Source organism: Euleptes europaea, chromosome 7 (genome assembly GCF_029931775.1).
Source record: "Euleptes europaea isolate rEulEur1 chromosome 7, rEulEur1.hap1, whole genome shotgun sequence".
Classification (NCBI taxonomy): domain Eukaryota; kingdom Metazoa; phylum Chordata; class Lepidosauria; order Squamata; family Sphaerodactylidae; genus Euleptes; species Euleptes europaea.
In genome coordinates, this window is record NC_079318.1 from 89913117 (window position 1) to 89940828 (window position 27712).

Genomic DNA, 27712 nt, shown 5'->3' on the forward strand with positions numbered 1-27712 from the left:
TCCAGCAGTCTGTTCACACAGTGGCCAACCAGGGGCCAAGATGACTGCAGCAGCACCATCCTGCCTGTGTTCCACAGCACCCATGATAATAGGCATGCTCCTCTGATCCTGGAGAGAATAGGTATGCATGACTAGTATTCATTTTGACTAGTAACCATGGATAGCTCTATCCTCCATGAACATGCCCACTCCCCTCTTCAAGCCTTCCAAGTTGGCAGCCATCACCACATACTGGGGCAAGGAGTTCCACAATTGAACTATGAATGTGTTGTGTGAAGAAGTACTTCCTTTTATCAGTTTTGAATCTCTCATCCTCCAGCTTCAGCAGATGACCCTGCGTTCTAGTATTAAGAGAGAGGGAGAAGAGCTTCTCCCTGTCCACTCTCTCCACACCATGCATAATTTTATAGACCTCTATCATGTCTCCCCTTAACCGCCATCTTTCCAAGCTAAACTGCCCTAAGCGTTTTAACCGCTCCCCATAGGGCAGTTGCTCTAGTCCCCTGATCATTTTGGTTGCTCTTCTCAAGCTCTGCAATACCCTTTTTTAGGTGTGGTGACCAGAACTGTACACAGTATTCCAAATGTGGTCTCACTATAGATTTGTACAAGGGGAGTATGATACCAGCAGTCTTATTCTCTATTTCTCGTCTAATTATGGCTTTTCTTATGTTCTTAAGTTTGTTGCTGTTGCAAACCAAAACCAACACAATCCAAGTCCCGGTTAGCGTGCCAGGAACTCCTCTCTTAAACATGCTGATTTCCCCCGCCATGAGTATCCCCTCCCCAAGCAAACATGCTCCAGAGAGGGGCACATAGGACATGATGTCTCTCAGTATGCTGCTGCCTTTGCACAGGCTTCGCCGTGGGGCACCTATCTAGGCACCTGGGACATGCCGTTGAAGATTCCTCCTGCCAAAGTGAGCCTGACGTCCCGCTCAGTCGACGCAGCTGCCCGGCTCACGGAGTGGATCGACAGGTCCAAGGCCCTGAGTGAAGCCTGCAACGGCCTGGTCCCGCAGATTACTGGCAAGGTAACGGGGTGGGGCTGCTTTATGTGCATGCGACACCCATAAGTCAACCTCCTGGCCTGCAGTGCCACCAGTGGGGTGGGGGGGCAGGAGGCAATGCCAATCAACTTCCATGTCCCTGGGGAGCCATTTAAGTTCAGCATCTCTCAGGATCCCTTCCCAGGGGAGGGGCTGTGGCTCAGTGGTAGAGCATCTGCTTGGAATGCAGAAGGTCCCAGGTTCAATCCCCGGCATCTCCAGTTGTTAAAGGGACTAGGAAATAGAAGAAGAAGAGTTGGTTTTTATATGCTGACTTTCTCTACCACTTAAGGGAGACTCAAGCCGGCTTACAATCACCTTCCCTCCCCCTCCCCACAACAGACACCCTGTGAGGTAGGTGGGGCTGAGAGAGCTCTAACAGAGCTGTAACTTGCCCAAGGTCACCCAGCTGGCTTCGTGTGTAGGCATAGGGAAACAAATCCCGTTCACCAGATTAGCCTCCACTGCTCATGTGGGGGAGTGGGGAATCAAACCCGGTTCTCCAGATCAGACTCCACCGCTCTTAACCACTACACCACCCTGGCTAGGTGGTGTGAAAGACCCCTGCCTGAGACCCTGGAGAGCCGCTGCTGGTCTGAGTAGACAATACTGACTTTGATGGACCGAGAGTCTGATTCAGTAGAAGGCAGCTTCATGTGTTCATGTGGCTGGGCCAGAAAACCAGCCCTATAGGAAGGGATTTCCTTCTGGAGCCGCATAGCTATGCAACCACTAAATATTTGCAACATCCAGGAATCGTGTCCCAATTCCCATAGCTGCCTCATGGACAGAGACATTAATCGTAAAACACACCACGGCAAATGCCACTCATTTACACACACGCAGTTTCAGAAGACTGTTGTGTTTTCCATTGTTTCTATTGACATTTTCTTGATCGTTTCCATTTAAAAAATGCTCCATCAACATCAGCCTGGACATTAGACCAGTAATTCTCCAGCTGCGTGACGAAGGAGAGTGTTGTGCCGGGAGAGAACGGCTTGCGTACAAAAACAAAATAGCTCCATCATTTTATTTATCTAGATATTTATACCTCGCTTTTCTCCCCAACGGGAACCCAAATTTGCTCACGTGGTTCTCCTCTCCATTGTTTTATCCCCACAACAACAGCCTTGTGGGGTAGGCTAGGCGAGAGTGACTGGCCCAAGGTCACCCAGCAAGCTTCCAGGGCAGAGTCGGGGTTCGCACCTGGGTCTCCCAGTCCAGCGCTAACCACTACACCACGTTGGCGATGGTGTAAAGGTTCATGTGAGCCCCAAACCCTCCTCCACAGAGGAGCCTGCCCACTAGCTCTCTGCATGATTCACTGCTCTGGCCTTGCCTCGTTCCAATCAAGGTCTGTTAGAAGGGAGCAACAAGATACTTAGGTCTCTGTATTGGGACTGGCTTGAGTATTCAATGCAGAGAGGCAACAGGGGTACCCCTGGCCTCAGAGACAGCTGCCCATTTTATTTATTGAGTTCATACACCCGGCCTTTCTCTTGGCACAGCCAGGACCCACAGCGGGTAGCAACAACAAACACGACAGAAAGTGCATCTCTGCATGAGTCCCAGCTCTTGGCTTACCTCTTTCCAGTCAACTTCCACTGGGAGGGCTGGTGATTCTGGTCTCTGTATAATATATCATTGGCACATTCAATCACTCCCACAGTGGAATTACAAGCAGAACAGCCTGTCTTCAAAGGAGACTGCTCTTTTGCATCTCTGTACAAGTCACTGTTCTGACCAAGGCTCCTCCCACACTCAAATCAACAACTTGTTCCGTTTTTCTGGGTCGCAGTCTGGCTGTGAGCATCCGTGGCGGGTAAAACAGTGGCATATACTCTGCCGTCTTCTAAAACAAAACCCAAATATGTGGACAGGCAGGTTAGGCTGAGGCTATGTGACCGCCCCAAAGGCCTCCAGCAAACTTCCATGGCAGAGTGGGGATTCAAACCTGGGTCTCCCAGATTCAAGTCCAACAGTTTAACCATTATACCACACTGCCACTTTTTTGTTACTTTTGAATAAGGCAGGGGTCCCCAACCGGTTGCCCATGGGTGCCATGTTGCCCGCTGACACCTTTCCTGGTGTGGATGGGACCAGGTGGGGTTCTTTCCCAGCAGATCTGATTGGCTATTAGGGTTGCCAACCTCCAGGTGCGATTGGAAATCGCAGGCACTTATGGCGAAAAACAAACACAATTTGCTGATTTGATTGCTAAACCTCCAGGTGCGGGCTGGAGATATCCTGGAATGACAACTGATCTCCAGATGACATAAATCACTTTTTTTGATTATTTAATACTGATTTGTTTTAAACATTTATTCCACTTCTCCTGGAGTAAACGGCTGCTTTGGAAGGTGGACTGCGTGGCATTATATCCTACCAAGACCCCCCCCCCCCTTCTTAACCCTGCCCTGTCTAGGATTCACCCTCAAATCTCCAGGTATTTCCGAACCTGGAGTTGGCAACCCTACTGGCTGTGCAGATTAAAATAACATTTGTTTCGTTGGCAGCTCCCACCACAGCATCGGTTTTATCCTCTCTCTCGCTCCTCATTCCCAGCACATAATTTTAAATTGCTCCTCTTCTTCCCTGCCCTTCGGCTTCGTGTGTGTGTCTGTGCCTGGCTCTGCCTCCTGCGGCAGCCATTTTGGGGATGGCCTCCTGAGTAGGGTCGCCAGGTCCCTCTTCGCCACCGGCAGGAGGTTTTTGGGGCGCAGCCTGAGGAGGGCGGGGTTTGGGGAGGGACTTCAATGCCATAGAGTCCCATTGCCAAAGTGGCCATTTTCTCCAGGGGAACGGATCTCTGTCGACTGGAGATCAGCTGTAATAGCAGGAGATCTCCAGCTAATACCTGGAGGTTGGCAACCCTACTCCTGCGGCAGCCGTTTCGGAGCTGCACCCACCGCTCTGGGTCAGAACTCCAAAGGGGCCGAAAGGCTCAAAAAGGGTTGGGACCCTTGAAATAAGACACAGATGGATGATTATTAGATATTAGAATGTTTCAGAGGTAGAAACGGGTTTCATTTCATCATTATACCAACTGTAATTCTGCGTGGAGTTACTGCAGCCTCACTCCATTGAACTACGGCTGCAGAGAAATTGCACTGTTGATGGTTTATGTATTTATTGCAGTCCCCTTCCTTGCTCACTCCAAGGAAGAGTGCCTTGACTCAAAGGACATTTGGGATCCTATGTAGCTTTTGAACCTTCCTTACCCAGGGAACGTCTTCCTGCTACTTTTTGGTAGGGTTGCCAGCTCCGGGTTGGGAAACACCTGGAGATTTTGGGGGTGGAGCCTGAGGAGGGTGGGGTTTGGGGAGGGGAGGGACTTCACTGCCATAGAGTCCAATGGTCAAAGCGGCCATTTTCTCCAGGGAAACTGATCTCTATCGGCTGGAGATCAGTTGTAATAGCGAGAGATCGCCAGCTAGTGCCTCAGGTTGGCAACCCTACTTTTTGGCCCACAATTACTTTTAGTCTTTAAGGAAAGGGAAGACACGATGGTGTTTTGCTGAATTACAGGGCAGCTTGAAAGCTATTCGATGCAAAGTATTTTATAACGCTTAACCCGTAACATAAACGGTATCGTTCCCACTCTCTATGCACCCTGCAGCCTAGCGACCCTAAAGTGACTTTCACCAAAGCCATCCGCCCCTCCAGTAAAAGTTTGCAGCACCCCGACTCGGCCGCCAAAATGCCCGCCCAAGGAGAGATCAAGCACAGCGGTGCCGCCACCCCCGAGGGTCCCCTCTCACGCCAGCCGGGCATCATTGACGTCCGACTCAAAGAAGACGATTCGCTCGACATCGAGGAAGCCCGGGAGATGAGGCCGAGAGGTGCCAGCGACATCCCGCTCTCTCGCCAGCCGGGCTCCATGGACGTCCGAATGAAAGACCCCGCCACGCCCCCCAAAGCCCCGGCCCTCAGCCGCCTAGGCTCCCGAGAGTCCACTCCCAGGAGGGCCACCTCTGCCGAAGCCCCCGCTTCAGGCCGGCCCAGGTCGCTGGAAGGGAAACCCAAAGGGGTCAGTACCCCCGAGCTTTTGGCTGCATACCGCCCGGGATCTATGGAAGCCAATCCCAGGAATGGCCTTTTGCCGGAGGCCGTGGAATCCAGTCGACCTGGTACAAAGGGGAGCCAAGACTCGGAGGTTTGGAAGACACTGACGGGAGCAGACGAGGACCGGAGCAAATCACCCCAAAGGGAAGGCTCCATAAGATCTCTGACTTGCCGGGAAGAACCATCCTGCTAAACGTCCAACCGAAGGTCAAATCAAAAATTCTATTACCAATGACTAAAACCAGCCATTTCGCTCACGTTTTCCATGCCGTTCTAGGTTTCTTCCTCTGTCTTTTCTTTCTGTCCAACCCCCTTTCCCCGTCCAGGCCCAGTCTCATCTCAAGGCGTCTGCTTTCCAGTCTCACCACATCCCCGCTTTAATTCCCACTTTCATTCGTTTTCCGAGATAGCGTCTCCGCAAGAAACACCTTTCGTCCAGACGAGGGCTGCCCAGCCCCGCCGTGAAAACCATGCAGTTCCCAACTTCCCCCTGGAAAAAGGGGGGAAGGGGAGACCGCTGCCCCGGAGAAGAAACACCCGGTCGGACAAAGGGGTATCGAAACAACCTGAGCTTTGCGATTAAAAAAGAAAAAAAAAAGTCACGGGGACCGCTGATGGAGGAAAGGCGCTATTCAAACCTAACTGGTGTTTTTGTGGTAATAGACACTAAATAAAGCTAACCCAGGAAAACAGTTCTTTCTTTCTGGAGGTTTTGTTTCACTCGGGGGTGTCTGATGGACAAAAAAAAAAAAAAGTCTTCATAGAGACATCAGCCATCTGGTTCAGCTACCCGATCAATGCAGGAAATCCAAATCCTAGAGCACCCCTAGCAGATGGGTCCTCTGTCTGAAATTCTCCAACAAGGCAAAGTCTAGGTGTTTCCATTGCTGAATTGCTGTTATCATTAGGAAGTTTCAGGCGGAGTAGCCATGTTGGTATGCAGTAGAAGACCAAGGAGGGGCTGTGGCTCAGGGGCAGAGCATCTGCTTGGCATGCAGAAGGTCCCAGGTTCAGTCCCCAGCATCTCGTTAAAGGGACCAGGCAAGTAGGTGATGTGAAAGACCTCAGCCTGAGACCCTGGAGAGCCGCTGCCCATCTGAATAGATAATACTGACTTTGATGGGCCACTTCATGCACCCAGGAGGCTGCAAACTGCAGAGGGAAAGATTACTGATGGCGGACAAGCTGCCCTCTGGGAAAGTCTTCCTTTTAGGAAGGTCCTCTGCAGTTACGAAACCCGCCCCCCATCAAGGAACCCAGGAGAAGCCTCCAAGGAGTACTTTGTGATCAATTATGCATCCAGCAAAAAAACAGAACCACGCAGGAGTTCCTTCCCCCGAAAACACTGCTTTGAAATTGGCTGTAGTGTATTTTTAAAAATACATCACCAGCCAATTCTTTCAGGTGATCTGAATCGAGTGGCCATTTTACAGCCAAAACAGAGAAGGGTCCAGACAATCCCTCCCAACTAATTTGTTTCTGGCTGTCTATTTCTGGTCTTGTACGTATATAAGGGAAGGGCGGCAAATCAGCCCAGCTCCGTTCGATCCTGCCAAAGTCTGAAACGGACTAAACACTCACTGTGAAAACTGACGAAATAAGCAGCCTCACAGATCGCTTGTGACTTTCAGCATCCTCTCCTGCACATGCAAACAAACAATGTTGGCTTCCAGGGAAGGGGTTGGATGAGGAGGAAACACGAGGGAGGGAGAAGCGAGAATGGGCATGGGGAGATAAACCCGAAGCAAGCCTACGCACAGGATTAGCAATTGAACTGGGCTCAACGCACACCTTAAACTCGGGGTAAAACAGCATCCTGAAAATGCAGGGAAAACATGCAGGGAGAGCGAGGCGACCTCTGAAGATTGGAAAATGCAAGCATGATCAAAACAAAGCCCCAAAGTAGTCAGGGAGTGACCACAATAGGAACAGGCTGTGCATAAAAGGCCATTGTTTTAAAAAGAGCCACACCGGGGGGAGGGAGCGGGGGGAGAACCGCATTCTGATGGCATTCAGTAGTCCTATTCACAAGTTACAGCGAACAGACAATCCGTGTATGGTGAACATTGCTTTTTCTTCATACGTGCATCGAGGTGATATGAGAACCATCTTTAAGTATTTGAAGGGCTGTCATATGGAGGAGGGTGTCGAGTTGTTTTCTGCTGCCCCAGAAGGTCAGACCAGAACCAACAGGTTGAAATTAAATCAAGTTTCCGTTTAGACATCAGGAAGAAATTTGGTTCCTCAGTTGGACAGGCTTCCTCGGGAGGTGGTGAGCTCTCCCTCCCTGGAGGCTTTTAAGCAGAGGCTAGATGGCCATCTGTCAGCAATGCTGATTCTGTGACCTTAGGCAGATGATGAGAGGGAGGGCACCTTGGCCATCTTCTGGGCATGGAGTAGGGGTCACTGGGGGTGTGGTAGGGAGGTAGCTGTGAATGTTCTGCATTGTGCAGGGGGTTGGACTAGGCGACCCTGGTGGTCCCTTCCAACTCTGATTCTATGATTAGTCCTCGTGTTGCATTCAGTGCATGTACGGCTGTGATTTAAACCTCACTTTTATCCAGCTTCTGGTCCCCTTTCATTTGCAAAGCTAACACACGTCAGTTCTTCCCTACAAACAGAAGTATGTGCAGGATCTATGTATGCTCCCTCTAATGTGTGAACAGGGCTCTTTTCACCTTCTCCCTCCAATTAGGCTGTGAGCATTTGGAAAAAGGAACCTGTCAAAAAGAAAAAAAAGACGATACGCTCGGCTAATTAGTTTGCCGAACAGCAATGGAATCCGTTCTGGAACCCACAAGACATCCAAGCACATTAACAGCTGGTGCGTGCTGAAGATCAGGAGGGGAGAGAAAGAAACAATGGGGAGGGAAAAGAGAAAATCATACCAGTAATGGGCACAAGTAATTGGTTTAGCAGGAGAGAAGGCATCACAGGAGAGTCTTGATCATCTTTGATCATCAAAGAACCAATCTTCTATAGATGCCATGCGGGAGATATGTGGCTCATTTCCCTTTTGATAGAAACAGGGAGGAAGGGGAGAGGGGGAGAAGAGAGATAAACAGGCTATTCTCTTCCACTCCCTTTTTATTTTTAGCATCAAAAATCCAGGCACTGCCTAACCAGGGAAATTTGGAGTCTTTGCACTGAACAGCTCTTTACTGCCAGTCTGGAATTCTATTGAACAGGCCGGTCAAACCACCATGTTTGGCCCCTTCCAGTAGATTGTGCTCAGGAAGTCAGTGTTGGGTGGAGACCTTGGTTCAAATTCCTGCATGAGGCACACAGGAAGACCTCGGGCCAACTGCTGCCTCTCAGCCTATCCTACAAATTGGAGGGGGCGAGAGATATGCTGGTGTCAGCTGCTGGAAGAGGTGGCTAAGCTTCTTACCTGTCCCCCGTTACTCCGAACCAGCAGGGGTTCTATTTCTCGATCACACAAAAGGAGCAACTCTGGGAACATTATGAACCTGTTGAGATCCCCTGCCTGGGATCCTCAACATTCAGAGGTCGGGCAGGTCTTTGCCAGATAAATCATTCATACAGTTTTCGCTGCTGAACCCCATCCCCAAACACACACACGTTGCCATTCCCTAGGAACTCAGCTAAAACTGTCTTGTTTTCTTGAAAGTAATACTGGCCCTGTTCACAATTACAGGTGAACACAAGTACGGCCCATGCACACTTGATTTTCCTTCATCTGTGTGCTAATTTTCATGCCACATTCAACACATGCACAGTGAACGTGTGATACAAATAGGATTGCCAGCTCTGGGTTGGGATACCCTTGAAGATTTGGGGATGGAGCCTGGGGGGGGGGGATGGGACCTCAGCAACGTATGCCATAGTTAAATTGTGGAACTCCCTGCCCCAGGATGTGGTGATTGCTGCCCACTTGGAAGGCTTGACGAGGGCAGCAGACATGTTCAGGGAGAAGAGGGCTATCCATGGCTACCAGTCAAAATGGATATTAGTCATGATGCATCCCTATTTGCTCCAGGATCAGAGGAGCATGCCCATTATATTAAGTGCTGTGGCAGGAGACTGCTGCTGCAGTCCTCTTGCTTGTAGACTTCCTAAAGGCACCTGGTTGGCCACTGTGTGAACAGACTGCTGGACTTGATGGGCCTTGGTCTGATCCAGCATGGCCTTTCTTATGTTATTACGCCATTCAGTCCGCCCGCCAAAGCAGCCATTTTTCTCCAGGGGAAGTGATCCTGGCCGTCTGGAGATCCAATTGTAATAGTAGGAGATCTCTATGTGCCACCTGGAGGGTGGCAACCTGATATACACACCCCACATTTATTCAGGTCCTAGTCCCCGGTTTCATTTGTAATACTGAATGGATGTTGCCACTTTTTTTTACACAAATACATGTACGATGTTCATGTGTTCCCTGTAACATGATAACGGGTACTGAAATTGCTTATTAGTTTGGACACGCTGACCAATTCTCTATTCCACACCAATTTTTATTTAAATTTAAAAAAAAACACCACTTTATAACTTTTTATTTGGAAGTGTACGAAAGATCAAACCAGCAGCTCTGCGTGCCGCGTGAACAACTGAGGGCAGCTTATTATTAGAAAGGGCAACCGCTTCACAGGCACATCCAGAAGCTACGGCCCGTCAGCCCTAGAGGGAGGTTGTCAGGTTCAAGGAGCCAGAAAGAGTTTTAGCGTTTTGACAGCGGACAGTTAAGGGAGGCGCATCTGTCGACAGAGAGGGTCGCTTGCTTGGCCAGGACCGCCTAGGAGGGCAGCTCTCGTCAGACGGAAACTGAGGAAGCATAAAAGGATCTGAAGTAGGCCTGGCTAGTCCATTCAACCCCCACCCAACCCCGCCGCCAGAGAGACTCGGGGCCAACGAAGACGGTGCCCCAACACACCACCCCCGAAAATACATCGCTTCCTCCCCTTTGCTGGTGTTTCGCAGGGCTGGCAAGAGATCCACACCTACAGGGAAAGCAATGCGCCCATGTCAGCAAATTGTCATGGCAACGCTGACAGGCGGCGGAGCCGTGAGCGGAAGGCCCGAAGCCTGACCAGCGCTGCTCTGAGAGGCACAGGACGGTCGCTGGAGGTGGCCTCGCTGGCTTTCGCCGACAGCCTGTCAATGGGGACAGTTGTCCTTTTACAAATGTACCCACACGCTCTCGCTCACACGCTGTGCGGCCGCTGCGCCCTCCTCCCCTGGCCGGGTACAAAGCCTGGTATTGTCTCAAGCTTCGGGAGGGTGGCTGGGGGGGGGGATGAGGGGAGCAAGAGGCTGAGACGAGCGGTGACGCACAATGTATTGTGGGTATGCTGGCTTCTGAGCCAATCGCTGCGCAGGGATCCCTGGCCATTGAGAGTCCGGTGCACCCTGTCTTGGGGAAGGTGCCCTCAAGCGCAGGACACAGCTTATCATCCTGCGGAAAATGGCTTCATTTTGGTTTACAACTGGGCCCCCACCCATGCTCTCCCCCTTGAGACCTCAATTAATCAAAATGTCCATGAAATGAAGGAGCAGCAGACTTCAGAGGATGGGGGCCCGGGGAGGACCCCGGACTTCACATCGCCGCAATCCCCATGGAAGACAAAACCGTCAGCACCAGGACCAAGACGCCGGACTGGTAGACCTGGGGGATCTTGAATCCTTTGCCCAGGTCCCAAGCCTGCAAGAGAGAGCAGGGAGACGTTTCAGCAAGAATGTGAACGGTGGCTCTTCCCTGTTACTGGGGGCTTCTTGAGTGGGGGGGGGGGGGGAGAGAATCAAAATAGATGGAGGGTCCATGGCTCAGCCCCAGAGCAAGTGCTTGGTGTGCAGAAGGTGCCGGCTTCAATTTATGGCATCCAGTACCAGGATATCCGGTATTGGAAAGTCAATGGAACACTGCCCCTATATGTTCAATTATGGAATCGTGAAGGCCACACAGATCAACACAGGAAACCTGCATCATAAGAAGAACGACATCCAATCGCTTAGTCAGACAGAATTGTGAAGGAAGAATAGGTCTTAGCCATGACAGCTATACAAAACTTCCAAATACAGAGGCAGTCTACCTCTGAGTAGAAGAAGAGTTGGTTTTTATACCCCGATTTTCTCTACCTTTAAGGAGTCTCAAAGCGGCTTACAATCGCCTTCCCTTCCCCTCCCCACAACAGGCACTTTGTGAGGTAGGTGGGGCTGAGAGAGTTCGGAGAGAACTGTGACTGGCCCAAGGTTACCCAGCAGGCTTCATATGGAGGAGTGGGGAAACCAACCCAGTTCACCAGATTAGAGTCTGCCACTCATGTGGAGGAGTGGGAGAATGAAACCCGGTTCTCCAGATTAGAGTCCACCACTCTGAACCACTACACCACGCTGGCTCTGTATGAGTGCCAGGGTGAAAAAATGGATAACCCGCTGCCAACCACGTGATGCATCAGCTAGGCACAGCAGCCTTGGTAAACCCCCCACCCAGCCACCTCTTTCTCATGTTCTCAGCTGACCACATTCTCTCACAAGCTGTGCTGGCCTCTGAGGGCAGCGGTTTGGATCAAGCTCCGCCAGCCCTTGTGCCCCCCCTAAACCCCCCAGCATGGTGTAGTGGTTAAGAGCAGTGGTTTGGAGTGGTGGACTCTGATCTGTAGAGCCGGGTCTGCTTCCTCACTCCTCCACATGAGTGGTGGACGTTAATCTGGTGAACTGGATTTGTTTCCCCACTCCTAATCATGAAGCCAGCTGGGTGACCTCGGGCTACTCACAGCTCTCTTCGAGCTCTCTCAGCCCCACCTACTTCAGAGGGTGTCTGTTGTGGGGAGGGGGAGGGAAAGTGATTGTAAGCCGGTTTGATCCTTAAGTGGTAGAGAAAGTCGGCATATAAAAACCAATTCTAAAACGCATGAACACATGAAGCTGCCTTATACTGAGCCAGACCCTTGGTCCATCCAAGTCAGTATTGTCTACTCAGACCCGCAGCGGCTCTCCAGGGTCTCAGGCAGGGGTCTTTAACTGGAGATTGTTGCCTAGTCCCTTTAACTGGAGATGCTGGGGATTGAACCTGGGACCTTCTGCATGCCAAGCAGATGCTCTACCACTGAGCCATGCTCTACCACCCTCCCCTAAGGAAGGAAGGAAAGATTATTCTAATAAATAAATAAAAATCATCATCATCATAACGCACAGGGGCACCCTGACGCACACACAGCAAAGCCGTTTTTTGAGCCGGGTGCCCACCAACTGGCACATCTCTCTCCCCCGGAAGCAGCACCCGTTTGTGTGTGTCTCTCAACCAGCTTGGCCTCCAGATTTTTTTTTTTAAGCCTGAGTGTAGTGGGGGAGGGAAACCCGAGCCTCTTGCCTGGAGTCAAGAGGGAGACCAGGATGCTGATCTGGAGAGGCACGGAATGCCCATGAGCCTGGCTACGGAGTTCAGGTCAGCCCCGGCAGGGTTGTTTCTAAAGGGAATGAACACACAGAGACGCTTCTCCTGGGAAGAGCTTTCTCCGCTCGTCTCAGCCTAGGGCAAGCACCAAACAGTCAGCCGCTCTCGGGGGACTGTCGCCGAGCCCCAGAAGGAGCATTTGGAACAGTTTTTCAGAGCAAAATATATAAAGGCTGGTGGTTTCAACAGCTCCGAAAAGCACAAGCCCACAAGCACAGGGAACGACAGGAAAGGATGCTGATGGGGGAGTTGATTCTGCCTTGCTCAGGGGGAGTCTAACCCTTCGCAGGGAGCTTTTTGCCTGCGAAAAAATATATTTTTTGTAATCCCCAGGCGAGAAAGCCAAATTCTACTAGTGCCGATTTTCAAAAAGCCACCAGAGCGCACAGAATCAAACCCATATTTTTGTCGCCAGCAGCAACACTGGCAGCGGATTATTCAAGATTTGCCGCCTCATCCTACCCATTTTTAATTGGCACTAAGCCCCACTGAGTTCAATGGGTCTTAATCCCAAAAGGCCATGGCTCAGCAACAAAGCACATGCTTGGCACACTGAAGGTCCTGGGTTCAACCCCTGACATCTCCAGTTAAAAGGATTGCTGGACAAAGTGCTGGGAAAATAGGGTTTTTGGCCTGACCCCAAGATGATCCACCATCAGGCAGAGAAGAGAACACAAGGCTAGATACACACATCCTCAAGTTCTTCTTGGGGGAAGAGTCCATAACTCAGTGGAAGAGCACATGCAGAAGGTCCCAGGCTCAGCCCCAGGCAGCTCCAGAAAGGATCCTGTCCTATGAGAAGCGGTTTAAACACTTAGCGCTGTTTAGCCTGGAAAGAAGGTGGTTAAAGGGGGACATGATAGAGGTCTATGAAATTATGCATGGTATGGAGAGAGCGGGCAGGGAGAAGCTTTTCTCCCTCTTTCATAATACCAGAAACCGGGGGTCATCTGCTGAAGCTGAAGTGGGAGAGATTCAAAACAGATAAAAGGAAGCATTTCTTCACAATGCATAGTTAAGTTGTGGAACTCCCTGCCCCAGGATGTGGGGATGGCTGCCAACTTGGAAGGCTTTAAGAGGGGAGTGGACATGTTCATGGAGGAGAGGGCTATCCACGGCTACTAGTCAAAATGAATACTAGTCATGATGCATCCCTATTCTCTACAGTATCAGAAGAGCATGCCCTGGAACACAGGCAGGACAATGCTGCTGCCGTCGTCTTGTTTGTGAGCTTCCTAGAGGCACCTGGTTGGCCACTGTGTGAACAGACTGCTGGATTTGATGGGCCTGGGTCTGATCCAGCATGGCTCTTTTTATATTCTTAGGTTGTTCATAAAGGATTTTGTTCGACAGTGGAATCGGCTGCCTAGGGAGAGGTGGTGAGCTCCCCCTCTCTGGCAGACTTCAAGCAGAGGCTGGACAAGCACTTGTCAGGGATGCTCTAGGCTGACCCTGCATTGAGCAGGGGGTTGGACTAGATGCCCTGTATGTTCCAACTCTGTCATTCTAGCTTAGGTCAGGGGTGCTGAAAAACACCTTTCTCTGCCCAAGATCCTGAAGGGCGACTGAGCTAGATGGACAAAGGTTGTAAAGGAGCTTCGTATGTACACATCCCGGTTTTTCCTCCTCTCCCACACTCAGTGTAAAAACTCCCAGTCCTTTCCTGTAAAGCTCTGACTTCATTTCCTGCTAGATCCCCACTGTAGCTTCACTCCTCCACCTCAATTGCCTACGGCATTCCCGCTCTCTTAGTTGGCTTCGCCTCCTCTCCCTGGCTGTCCTACGCCATCCTGTTAAGTCTACGCAACTCAGGTTTGCAAATTTTAGGGCCTCTACTGAGTTCAGTCTCCAAAATCCCACCTTACTAGCAAGAGCCAGCCTCCACCACCTATAATAAGAGCCACAACACCATGGGCCGTGTTGTGTGAAAAGAGCAAATGAGAGTTCTGACTTCGAGCAAGGGCCAAAAGGACCTTTTGGTCTTCTCCGGTTCTGCAAAATTAACGTTCTGGGCAGAACGTGCAGCCCAGGCTGAGAAGCTGAGACCGACATTCCAAATTCTCTCTCCACAGCCAATCTTGACACCCTCTGATCCTTCGTCTTCTGCCAATTCAGACTCACTGTGCCAGGCTCATGAACGCCATTCATTTGTGGCAAGAAGAAAACTATCTCCAGGCAAGGAAGCGTTAGGACAAACAGTGGGTTCTTTTCATTCACTGTCCCAAATGGCTGAGCACAAGAATGGTTGGGCAAGAGGATAAATTAAAAACACTGCAGACTACTCCAGTTTCTGGACTGATTTGCGGATCACCGCTTTCCCCAACTCCCTGCCAGGCTGTGCTCCTAAGTTTGGAAGTCCGCCATCAGTGAGCATAGAGTTGAACTGAACAACGGTGGCCTGAGCAAGACTTGGAAAACATGGAAGACTGGATCCCACGGATCGGTTCCTCTAATGGTACTGCTCTCACCTCGTGTGTCACATGGGAGTTCCTTAAGACTCAGGGAGAGTGTTTGAGGAGGGACTGTGGCTCATGGTAGAGCCTCTGCTTGGCATGCAGAAGGTCCCAGGTTCAATCCCCAGCATCTCCAGTTAAAGGGACCAGGCAAGTAGGTGATGTGACTTTGATGGACCAAGGATCTGAGTCAGTATACGGCAGCTTCATGTGTTCATGTGTCAACATTTGCAGAATGGCATCACGGGATCATCTTCATGCAAAGGTTCTGCCCAAACAGCCCGCCCAGCGCCTCTCTCCCCCACAGTCACCACTCACCAGGTGCCGGATCCCGTTCCAGGTGTGGTAGGTCAAGGGAAAAGCCAAGGCAAACTTCCCCGAGTAGATGAGAGCAGCTGGCACGTTAAGGGACTTGATGAACTCCAGATAGTCGGGGAAATGGCCTGGGAGAACCAGGGCGCTCAAGCCAAAGAGAGACACACCTGCAAAGAAGAAGAGGAGTTGGTTTATATAGCCTGCTTTTCTCTACCATTAAGGAGTCTCAAAGTGGCTTACAATTGCCTTCCCTTTTCCTCCTCTCCCCACAACAGACACCCAGTGAGATAGGTGGGGCTGAAAGAGCTCAAAGAGAGCTGTGACTAGCCCAAGGTCACCCAGCAGGCTTCATGTGCAGGAGTGGGGAATCAAACCTGGTTCTCCAGATTAGAGTCCACCACTCTTAACCACTACACCACACTGGCTGGAAGAAAAAGAGTTGGTTTTTATATCCCGCTTTTCTCTACCGTAAGGAGTCTCAAAGTGGCTTACAATCGCCCTCCCTTTCCCTCCGTCATGGCACCAAAATGTTGGAACTCCCTTCCCAGGGAGATTCGACTGTCCCCCTTCTATTCCAGTCTTCTGCCGGTGGGTGAAGACTGGCCTGTTTTGTTTGGCATTCTCTGGCTAGCTCTCATTGGCCCCCCTCCCTGAACCACAACTATCTTTTAATACTGATCTGCTGGGATTTCAAACCAAGATTTAATCTTAAATTTAGCTAGAATATCAACCCCCCCCCCCGAGTTCTTCCAGCTCGACATCAAGAACACAGCTGTGAGAAGGGTTACTCCGAGGCCCCCCCCCCCAAGAGCTTCAAACAAGTGGGACACAGGAGGCAACTCTCTCCCCTTCCGCCAGTTTAAAGAAGCTTCCTTTCCCAGGCACACAGACCGTCGCCGACATTTCAACTTAACGGGCAAGAGGCAAGTCCTGCAGTGGAGAAGAGCCGGCCGCGGAGCCAGGCAGACATCCACGAGGGGGGAAGCTGGCACGTGTGGAGTCCGCTTGATCCAAGCATCCATGCCAGCTGGGAGAGCTGCCAGAGTGCTCCTCTGTGTTGCTTCAAAGCCGCGAGGCTTCTCCAGATGGCACTGCCCAAAAGCATGCCAGCCAGGGGAAGCGACTCGAACAATAGCAGAGCTGCCCAAGCAGTTCCCTTCTCCCTGCTGCGCCCCTTTGTCAGCCGCCCCCCCCCCCCCCCCGCCCAATGGTTCCACCTGCAACCTCGGCTAGAAAAGAACTCTTCGAGCTGAAGCCCGGCATCCCAACTGCGCCATTCATTGCTTCAACATCTGCTTTGTTTGCCCTCTGTAATTGCCAGCTTGGCCAGAGACTGTAAGGGAAATGGGAAGGGGGGAGGGCTTCACTTGCTCTCTGCTCAGCTCAGTTGCTCAAGAGCCATCTGGCGAGACAAGACAGCCTGGGCACAAGGGAAAGGCACTGCCTGCGTCATTCCAATCGGAAGAGCCCTGTGCTTTGATTATATCATTAAAACATTTGCACTGGATTTGGTGGGATTGTTCAGCTAGCTAAGAACATCCCCCCCACACGCTTTGCAAAAAGCCTTCAGCTGGGTAAGCAGAAGATGCCTTGCAGGGGGGGGGGGGAGGAGCCATTAACGGAATGAACCTGCAGGATCCAGTCCTTCGCATCCTGCCTTTTGATGTGACAATGAACAAGTTAAATTTAAAGGAAATCAAGTCATGGTTGTTGTTTTTAAGCAAAAAACTAAACTGTAGAGAAGTTCTAGAGCCCCGTAGCGCAGACTGGTCAGCTGCGGTACTGCAGTCCAAGCTCTGCTCCCAACCTGAGTTCAATCCCAACGGAAGTCGGTTTCAGGTAGCCGGCTCAAGGTTGACTCAGCCTTCCAGCCTCCCAAGGTCGGTAAAATGAGTACCCAGCTTGCTGAGAGTAAAGTGCAGACGACTGGGGAAGGCACTGGCAAACCACCCCGTAAACATAATCTGCCTAGTAAACGTTGTGATGTGGCATCATCCCATGGGTCAGGAATGACCCGGTGCTTGCATTGGGGGGGGGGGGGTTCCTACCTTTACCTTTTAGAGAGATTCAGCAGCAAATAGTGGAGCGAGCACAAAGGTCAGAACGAAAACGACAGTGGTAGCAATTCAATCTACCGCTCTCGATCTCCCCCCCACGCAAGGCACAGCCACCCAGCAAAGGGGGGGAGCTCTAAGACATACCTTTGGCTCGCGTGAGACAGCGGTGAGGTGCAGGAGGCCCAAACAAGGCCCTGCACCCTAGAACAGGCCTTGCCGTCTTCAGCAGCAGGCTGCAGCAGGTGACACATGAGCCAATGTGGAAAGAGCTCGCTGAGGATAGAAAGCTTTGCCAACGAGTGTGTGGGGCCATTTTTTAACCAAGTGTTTCTGAGATGCGCCCGCTGCAGGAAGTGTTATGCTGAGCTGACTAGAGCCTTGTTCCCTGAGCCGGGGCCTCTTCCTTGCAAATGAACGGTTCCCCAACTCTGCCCTGCTCCACATCCCTCCTGCTCGAATGGTCACAGCCAAGGCCTGCACTTACAGGCACTTCCCACCGGACCCTTCAGCCGGGACAAGGAAGCACTGCCTGTGGGCAGCTCAGACTCAAATGTCTGGCTTTGCTTTCTGGCCCTGCCTACCCTTAAGTCGCAGCAGAGAAAGGGAAGCACATGGGCTGGGTCCCAGAGACATTTTGCAATGGTGACGCCTCGCCAGAGAAACATCTCATTCATGCAGGACACATGAAACAGTGCCTTCCTGCTACCCAGAGGTCCTTCTGATTCAGCCACACATTCGGTATGGTTGCATCGAAATGCAGAAGGAGCCAAGCATTCATTTGCCACCTGTCTCCGTTTATGCCGGACAGGTGTTTAGCGGTTTCCGCCACTGTGGCCTCTTGCCGACTCTGGGATTTTTGGTCTACGGAGGTCACGACAAAAAAATGCCTACTTAATCCCAGAGCAAGAGGGGCCAACAGATGACCCACAGACACCTCTCCTAATTGCAGGGCCTTTACGGTAACAGCTTTTAAGGATTGGGCATAGGAAATGCAAGCACCTAAACTCATGGCGACCCCAGTGCCACGGTGGGTGATGGACATCATCATCGGCAGAGACCAACTGAAAGACAGAAAAAAAAGGAAGAGATTACGTTTGGATCTGACCCAAAGCAATTACAATAAGTAGACCTCATCACCTTCCCAGTAGCCCACCAGCCCCAACTAAGAAACAGGGACCCCGTGTTTTTTTTACTGAGCACGTCTATTTCTCTCCTTCTCTCCATGGCTCTGCCTTCTCTTACTTAACCATCTTAAAACTTGAACTTCTCTTTATTTAAAAACTTTTGTACAAATTGAACTGATGCCACTGTTGTGAGTTGATCTTAAATTGGTGGTCCAATCCATTTTTGGATTGCTGCCTATCAGCTGACTGAAGAAGAAAAGTTGGTTTTTATACCCTGATTTTCTCTACCTTTTTTGAGGAGACTCAAAGCAGCTTAACTCACATGAACACATGAAGCTGCCTTATACTGAATCAGACCCTTGGTCCATCAGTCAGCACTGTCTACTCAGACTGGCAGCAGCTCTCCAGGGTCTCACGCAGGGGTCTTCCACATCACCTCCTTGCCTGGTCCCTTTAACTGAAGATGCCGGGGATTGAATCTGGGACCTTCTGCATGGCATTCAGAGGCTCTACCACTGAGCCACAGCCTTTCCTCTTCCTGCAACAGGCACCTTGTGAGGTAGGGGAGGCTGAGAGAGTTCAGAAAGAACTGTAACTAGCCCAAGGTCACCCAGGAGGCTTCATGTGGAGGAGTGGGGAAACCAATCTGGTTCTCCAGATTAGAGTCCCCCGCTCTTAACCACTACACCACGCTGGCTGAGGCACAGGATCTTTCCCAGACCCTTTTGCCAGAAGTTGCCCTGGAATGAACCTGGGACCCTCTGCAAACAATGCGTGTGATCTACCGACGAACCCAGACCCAACCCAAGAAGTGAACCTCTTCCCACCTTCCAGTGCGCTGGCCCAATGAACTCAGGAGCAACGGGGTGATTCCAAGGGCTCAAACATAAGGAGCAGCCTCACACACAGTCAAAGCACTGGGCTATCTATCCCTACCCCTTCTCCTCAGACTCACAGCAGCTCTCCAAGATGTCCAGTGCAGGAAGGTCCTTCCTAACACCCTAGATATTCTGCATGCCGCAGGCCCTGGCATCTACAGGAAAAAAGATCAGGTAGGTGGTGATGGGAAAGACCTCTGCCTGAGACTCTGGCAAGCCACTGCCAGTCTGAGTAGATGACAATGACCTCAACGAACCCGTGGTCTGATTCATTATAAGGCAGCTTCTTGTGTTCATTTGTGTGTTTTAAAGGCTATGGTTCAGTGGCAGAGCCTCTGCTTGGCACATGGAAGGTCCCAGGTTCAATCCCCAGCTTCTCCAGTTAAAAAGGACCAGGCAAGTAGGTGATGTGAAAGACCTCCGCCTGAGACCCTGAGACAGCCGCTGCCTGTCAGAGTAGACAATACTGACCTTAATGAACCGATTGTCTGATTCAGTAAAATCAAAACAGAAAGGTGGGGGGGGGGGAGAAAAAAATATCAACCCGAAAAAACCAAATAACCAGGAAGGTTGACAAAAGTCCTAATAACAGAATGAATACTAATGGGTTACTTATGATAAATTATCCAAAACTTTAATACATCACGAAGTTTTGGATAATTTATCAAATGTAACTCATTAGTATTCATTCTGCTATTAGGCCAGTTCTCGATAATTTATCATATGTAACGCATTAGTATTCATTCTGTTATTAGGTCTTTTGTCTACTGGGTCACCTGATTCAGTATCAGGCAGCTTCCTATGCGCTCAAGGATGCTGTCTCAGCCCAGTATTATCTGCTCTGCCAGGCCTCAGGACCGTTAAGGGTTTTCCCTGCACCAGCTATTGTTGAACCAGAGGGATCACAGAGTGAACCTGGGGCCTTCTGCGAATAAGGCATAATCCTGCCACTGAGCTATACTTGTGTGTAACTTTGCGAACAGCAAGAGACAGGTTTGGGAAAAGATCTAAAGTGCCTGTAAAAAGTGTGATTGCTGGGCTGGATTCCACAGACCTATTCCTTTTCATGGTAGCTGCTTTTCCCTGCTGCTAGGAGCCTTTCCCTCAGGCAAAAAAGTTCCTGAGAGCCAGAGTGGTGCAGTGGTTAGGAGCAGTGGACTCTAATCTGGAGAACTGGGTTCAGTTCCCCACTCCTCCACATGAGCAGCAGAGTCTAATCTGGTGAACCGAGTTGGTTTCCCCACTCCTCCACATGAAGCCACCAGGATGACCTTGGGCTAGTCACAGTTCTCTCCAAACTCTTTCAGCCCTACCTACCTCACAAGGTGTCTGTTTGGAGAGAAGAAGGGAAGAAGATTGCAAGACGGTTTGAGACTCCGTAAAAGGTAGTCAGCATAAAAAAACCAACTCTTCTTCTCCTTCTTCTTGCATTAGAGGAAAGCTACTTGCACCAGGGAAGGCAGCTGCCATTAGAGCTGCCGGATCCAGCCCGCTGACCCTCTACTTAAGATGAAAAACTCCAAAAGGGGCTCAGGAGTACCCCCCTGGTCTGTCCCCAGCGAGCTCTGTGGCTGCTTTCAGAATTATGCAAGGAATCTAGCCAGACGAGAAGGAGATGGGACGGAGGAATTTGTGGGGGTGGCTGAAGAATGACACAACCACCACGGCAGGAATCCCAGGAGGGCGGCGGAAAAAGAAAGCCGCAGAGCTGAAGAGAAAGCACCAGACGTTGGCTGTGATGGTGCTCCGACAGATAGCAGCGCAATCAGGGCGCCTGATCCTCTCCCAGAAACCTGAATTTGGCCTGGAGAATGCCACATAGACAGCAAGTTTTCCATCCAGAGAGGCCAGGGGCTCACAGGGAGGTCAAAATTTGGCTTAACGGCGAACCCTGTCGGGTGACCTTGAGCCCGTCGCCACCTCTCAGGCTCCTGGGACAGTGCAAGAATAAAACAAGAGATCCCACAGCAACCTTTCTTGGAGGATTGTTTCAGGAGGGTAGCTGTGTTGGTCTGCGGTAGAAGAGCTAGATTTGAGTCCAGTAGCACCTTAGAGACCAATGAGATTTTTGGGGTAAGAGCTTTCGAGAGTCAAAGCTCCCTTTGTCAGATACAAGTAGGAATCCCTGAGCTCTTATCTCCTCTCCCCACCTTGTGACTGTGATATAAGGGCTCAGGGATCTCCATTCCTACTTCTATCTGACGAAGGGAGCTTTGACACTCGAAAGCTCATTCCCCCAAAATCTCGTAGGTCTCTACAGTGATACTGGACTCGACCCTAGCTGTTCTTCAGAGAGGCAAGACACATTCACAGGGTTGGATCACGCAGATGCATTTCGCAAATGGTGGTGCTATCCTCTGATGCAAGGAGCATTAGGGGAAGGAGCTTTGTGCATGGAGGAGGGGCAACACACTGTAAGAGCAGTTTGGCAGTGGAATCGGCTGCCCAGGAAGGTGGTGCGCTCCCGCTCACTGGCAGTCTTTAAGCAGTGCCTGGACAATCACTTGTCAGGGATGCTTTAGGTTGATCCTGCATTGAGCAGGGGGGGATGGACTAGATGGCCTCTACGGCCCCGTCCAACTCTATGATTCTACAGTAGCTGTTAGCAGAATGGCTCTGCGGGATCCGGCCGCCAATTGAAAAGAAATGAAAAGCAGTTCCGCCGACTGTACACCACACACACGTCCTGAGATTGCCGTCTCCTGAAAATGAGACACTGACCTATAGATGGAGATGTGCGGGGACAGAGGGCGGTTCGAGCGGGTGTTCTTGTCCCAGAACCGGGCCATCTCCTCCTTCGCCGTCGTTCCCACGGGTGCCACACTGGAAGAGAAACACAGGCAAGAGAACATAAGAACATAAGAAAGTCCAAGGCCCATAAAGTCCAGCAGTCTGTTCACAGAGTGGCCAACCAGGTGCCTCTAGGAAACCCCCAAACAAGACCACTGCAGCAGCACTATCCTGCTCGTGTTCCACAGCACCTCATATAATAGGCAAGCTCCTCTGATCCTGGAGAGAATAAGTATGCATCATGACTAGTATCTGTTTTAACTTTTAGCCATGAATACCCCTCTCCTCCATGAACATGTCCAATCCCCTCTTCAAGCCTTCCAAGTTGGCAGCCATCACCACAACCTGGGGCAGGGAATTCCACAGTTTAACTATGCATTGTGTGAAGAAATACTTCCTTTGATCAGTTTTGAATCTCTCACCCTCCAGCTTCAGCAGATGACCCCGCGTTCTAGCATTATGGGAGAGGGAGAAAAGCTTCCCCCTGTCCCCTCTATACCATGCATAATTTCATAAACCTCTATCATGTCTCCCCTTAACTGCCTTCTTTCCAAGCTAAACAGCCCCTCAGCATTTTAACAGCTCCTCATAAGCAGTTGCTCTAGTCCCCTGATCATTTTGGTTGCTCTTTTCTGCACCTTCTCAAGCTCTGCAATATCCTTTTTTAGGCGTGGTGACCAAAACTGTACACAGTATTCCAAGTGTGGTCTCACCATAGATTTGTACAAGGGCAGCGAGATAGCAGCAGTCAGAGGAGCTGGCAGCAAGGCGGACGAGCAGGGGCCAAGAACATGGAGCAGGGAGGTCGGAGCCCCCTTGCTTAAGAACAGAAGGCCCTGCAGGATCTGATCGAGGGTCCCTCTAGCGCCCCTTCCCCCTTGCAATGGCAGCCAGTACAGAATTTGCCCTTACAGATAGTTGTCAATGCTGCATCTTGTGGCAGCGAGTTCCACAAGTCCATTATGCACTGCGGGGCATTCGATCCCAAGTGGGGCTTTGCCTCATGCAAGGAACCTCCCTCTGACGCAAAAGAAGAAGAGTTGGTTTTTATATGCCGACTTTCTCTACCACTTAAGGAAGAATCAAACCGGCTTGCAATCACCTTCCCTTCCCCTCCCCACAACAGACACCCTGTGAGGTAGGTGGGGCTGAGAGAGCTGTGACTAGCCCAAGGTCACCCAGCTGGCTTCACGTGTAAGCGAGGGGAAACAAATCCAGTTCACCAGATTAGCCTCTGCCGCTCATGTGGAGGAGTGGGGAATCAAACCTGGTTCTCCAGATGAAAGTCCACCGCTCCAAACCACTGCTCCTAACCACCACGCCACGCTGGCTCTGAACCAAGGTTAGCGCTAAACTCAGCTTGGAGTGAAATCAGAATTGAGCTACAAGTGACTTTCAGCACAATTCAGACATAAGTTTGAATCATGGTACACTGCCAAATGAATGAATTTGGAGGATTCCCTCAGGCTCCCCCACTCCCCACCCCCAGATGGCCAGCTAATGATTAATATTTACTTGTGTGGCAAACCTCTGTTTGTCATTACCTCTGAACTGCAAACCGTGCCTTACAGTTTCCCCTGCCAATCTGTAGTGTAAGCCCATTGGTGGCAGAGAAACTTTCCTCACTGTGTAAACTGGGGTGTGTGTGTGGGGGTACAGCTTGGCCTTGGAGGGGGTGGAAAGCAGCGCGGAGTGCCTAGAGCTCAGCTATGGCTGCAAAGGCCGCTTGATCTATGGCGTCGTTACTTCCTGTGTGAACCGTGGATGATACAAAAGCGCCAGTCCTGTGATCTGTTATAATGGTCCGTGAATGACAGGGAATGAAACGAGAACAAACTGATGGAGAGCAAAATTTTGCAAAGCCATGGGGCGGGGGGGGGGGGGGGGTTATTGACACTTTTACTGTCCGGAAACGTACTGTTGCATGGAGAATCCAGGACCCAAATGGACGCAGAGGCAGCGCCGCCCAGCTAATCTGAAAGACAAAAGGAACTGTGACGTTTATGAAAGAGGGGGTTCATCCTGACAATCAGCCACCAACGTGCTAGGTGAGACGTTATGCTGGCCTGCCTATCAGAGCTGTTGTAACACGAAGCCCTTTCCAAACTCCGAAGATGCTGAATAAAGTTGTATTGTGAAAGACGAGGGCAGCATGCCGCATCAGAGTTGGAGTAGAGGCAGAACCATGTTTTGTATATGCTCTCCCCTGCCCCCCCCCCCAGCTATAGAGGTTTTCCCTGGGGTCCTCTCTGAAAAATGGAATTCATAGTACAAGTCTACCTGACACGGTGCAAGACTCAACCCCTTCTGCACCCCCCAAATTCTCTCATTACCTTTAGTCAAAACACTTCCTGGGGGGGGATAGATAAAAGATTAGGAACATTACCCCTCCCAGTTTCCCCCTTCAGGAGAGCCAGCATGGGGCAGTGGTTAAGAGCAGCAGATTCTAATCTGGAGAACTGGGTTTGTGGCTCAGTGGCAGAGCATCTGCTTGGCATGCAGAAGGTCCCAGGTTCAATCCCCGGTATTTCCAGTTAAAGGGACTAGGCAAGTAGGTGATGTGAAAGACCCCTGCCTGAGACCCTGGAGAGCCGTTGCCGGTCTGAGTAGACAATACTGACTTTGATGGACCAAAAGTCAGGTTCAGTATAAGGCCGCTTCATGTGTTCATGTGTGTCCCTGCTCCTCCACATGCAGCCTCCTGGGGAACCTTGGGCCAGTCACAGTTCTCTCTGAACTCTCTCAGCCCCACCTATCGCACAAGATGCCTATTGTGTGTGGGGGGGGGGGGAGATAAAGCAATTGTAAGCCAGTCTGACACTCCTTAAAGGTAGAGAAAATCAGGCTATAAAAACCAATTATTCTTCTTCAGGGTAAAGGTAAAGGTCCCCTGTGCAAGCACCGGGTCATTCCTGACCCATGAGGTAATGTCACATCCCGATGTTTACGAGGCAGACTTTGTTTACGGACCTCAGAAGGATGGAAGACTAAGTCAACCTTGAGCCGGCTACCTGAAACCAATTTCCGTCGAGATCGAACTCAGGTCGTGAGTAGGGTACTGTGAGCTTTTAGTGGCTTCAACAGGCCAATTTTCATATGTTCCCCCTCCATCCAAAATTTCCCCCCCTTAATCAAGGTCTCAACTACCCATTCCTTCAAGAGGGCAACGGACGTGTTGCATTTCTTTGAAAAAGGAGAACACTTTAAAAAAAAATTACCAAGTACACATAAAGCTGCCTCCAACTGAGTCAGACCGTTGATCCATCCAGATCGATATTGTATTCTCTGTCGGCGGCTCTCCAGGGCCTCAGGTTAAAAGTCGCTCACGTCAGCTACCAGCTACCTGATCATTTCCAACCAGAGATGCCGGGGATTGAATTTGCAGCCTTCTGAATGCAAAGGAGATGTTCTACCACTACCAAAAATGGAAGCGTAAAGGCAGAACGAGGATGCCCAACCTTGTACGGGGACAAGGGGCAACTCTGGCCTGGCCCTACCAAAAGGTAATCCAAGTGCACAGGTTGGTTATATGTCTCACAGATATGTAAGGAATTCATATCGATTTTACCATATTTCTTTCTTGTCCATTTCCTGAAAAAGAAGAGAGCTGCTGAGCCCAAAGGACCCCAGGGAAATTTGGCCTGAATTAGGTTTCCTCTGCTAGGTGGCAGCAACTCCATTATCGAGCCAATTGCTGGGAGGGGAGGGTATTCAGAGAATTCATATCCTTACATATCCTCATATCGGGGGGGGGGCTGTGGTTCAGTGGTAGAGCATCTGTTTGGCATGCAGAAGGTCCCAGGTTCAATCCCCAGCATCTCCAGTTAAAGGGACTAGCAGGTAGGTGATATGAAAGACCTCTCTGCCTGAGACCCTGGAGACCCTCTGCCTGAGACCCTGGAGAGCCGCTGCGGGTCTGAGTAGACAATACTGACTTCAATGGGCCAAGGGTCTGATTCAGTATAAGGCAGCTTCGTGTGTTCATGTGTACACTGTGTGTGATTTTGCCATCGAGTCACAGCTGTTTTATGGTGACCCTGTAGGGCTTTCTAGGCAAGAGACGTTCAGAGGTGGTTTGCCATTGCCTGCCTCTGCGTGGGCCGAGAGAGTTCTGGGAGAACTGTGACTGGCCCAAGGTCTCCCAGCAGGCTTCATGTGGAAGAGAGGGGAATCGAACCTGCTGCTCTTAACCATTGGGGAGGGGCTGTGGCTCAGTGGTTGAACATCTGCTTGGCATGCAGAAGATCCCAGGTTCAGTCCCCGGCATCTCCAGTTAAAAGGACCAGGCAAGTAGGTGATGTGAAAGACCTCTGTCTGAGACCCTGGAATGCCGCTGCCAGTCTTAGACAATACTGACTTCGATGGACCATGTGTCAAATTCAGTATAAGGCAGCTTCATGTACTTTACATCGGGGATGCTCTAGGCAGATCTTGCATTGAGTAGGGGGTTGGACTAGATGGCCTGTATGGCCCCTTCCAACTCTATGATTCTATCAGGCTGGCTTAGAATCACAGAATCTTAGAGTTGGAAGGGACCACCAGGGTCATCTAGTCCAACCCCCTGCACAATGCAGGAAACTCACAACCACCTCCCCCACTTACACCCCCAGTGACCCCCACTCCGTGCCCAGAAGATGGCCAAGGTACCCTCCCTCTCATAATCTGCCCAAGGTCATAGAATCAGCATTGCTGACAGATGGCCATCTAGCCTCTGCTTAAAAGCCTCCAAGGAAGGAGAGCTCACCACCTCCCGAGGAAGCTTACACTAGCATCTAGAGAACCAAACCCTTCCCCCAAAATACAGAGGTTGGCCATCTCTGCTGTAAAAGAAAAATACCCCCCTTTAAGCTTGCAGAACACAAAACTATTGAGGCCAGGTAGTAAAATATGCCTCTGAAGGGGAACCGGCCAAGCAAAGAGCAGTTATTTCACGCTGCTGGAGCCGGAGGCCTGAAGAATGGAGAGTCTGCTGTTCTCTCACTGTGGCGGGAGGGAGGGGGGGCTCCCAAAACAAACTCGCTTTCATTGTGCTCTTTCGCCGACGCCTTTGGCACCCTCTAAGCGCTGGCGGGGTGGCAGGTCACTGTCACAGCCGAGAGAGCATCGCATTAAGCTGCGAGCCCACAGCGTGGGAAAGAGGCAAATTATGGGTTTCAATTTTTGTTTTACACACAGAAGCTCCCGCGGGCTCTAGACAGATCTGGCCGAGCAGTTGTCAGGCCGACGTTCAAAGGTGACCCACCAGCACAATTGGGGGAAAAAAACAAAAAACCCACACTCCCCTACAAACTGAGGCTCACAAGCCCGCCTGCTAAAGTTCAAAGAGTTTACAGATGTGGGCAGGAATCTACTTTGTCTGAAGAACGTGTCGGGGACAAGTATCACAAGCACAGAATGGGGCATTATTTCCGTGACCCCTGGCCCCTCCTCCCTGCCAGAGCCAGCAGTTTCCAAGCCAGGGGTACGGTTCTGAGCAGGCAGGACAGACAGGAGCACAGGACAAAGCGATGGCAGGGAGACAAAACCATGCAAGCTAGCAGAAACTAAGGCAGTTCTGCATGTGTGTAAAGTGC

The 27712-nt window shown here is 50.8% G+C and overlaps 1 protein-coding gene and 1 non-coding gene across 2 annotated transcripts; one reads left to right on the forward strand and one right to left on the reverse strand.

Annotated features, from left to right (window-relative positions):
* Positions 1–1198: 1198 nt before the first annotated feature.
* On the forward strand, positions 1199–1270 carry TRNAS-GGA (transfer RNA serine (anticodon GGA)). Its single transcript has one exon. It is a non-coding gene; the product is annotated as a tRNA-Ser (tRNA).
* A 9387-nt stretch (positions 1271–10657) lies between these two features.
* Positions 10658–24111, reverse strand: SDHC (succinate dehydrogenase complex subunit C). Its single transcript, XM_056853193.1, has 5 exons — positions 24058–24111; positions 22071–22172; positions 18347–18408; positions 15294–15457; positions 10658–10770 (listed from the first exon to the last, which is right to left on the reverse strand). Exons 1-5 carry the CDS (start codon positions 24063–24065, stop codon positions 10666–10668), a joined length of 441 nt encoding a protein of 146 aa, XP_056709171.1. The 5' UTR covers positions 24066–24111; the 3' UTR covers positions 10658–10665.
* Between the last annotated feature and the right edge of the window lie 3601 nt (positions 24112–27712).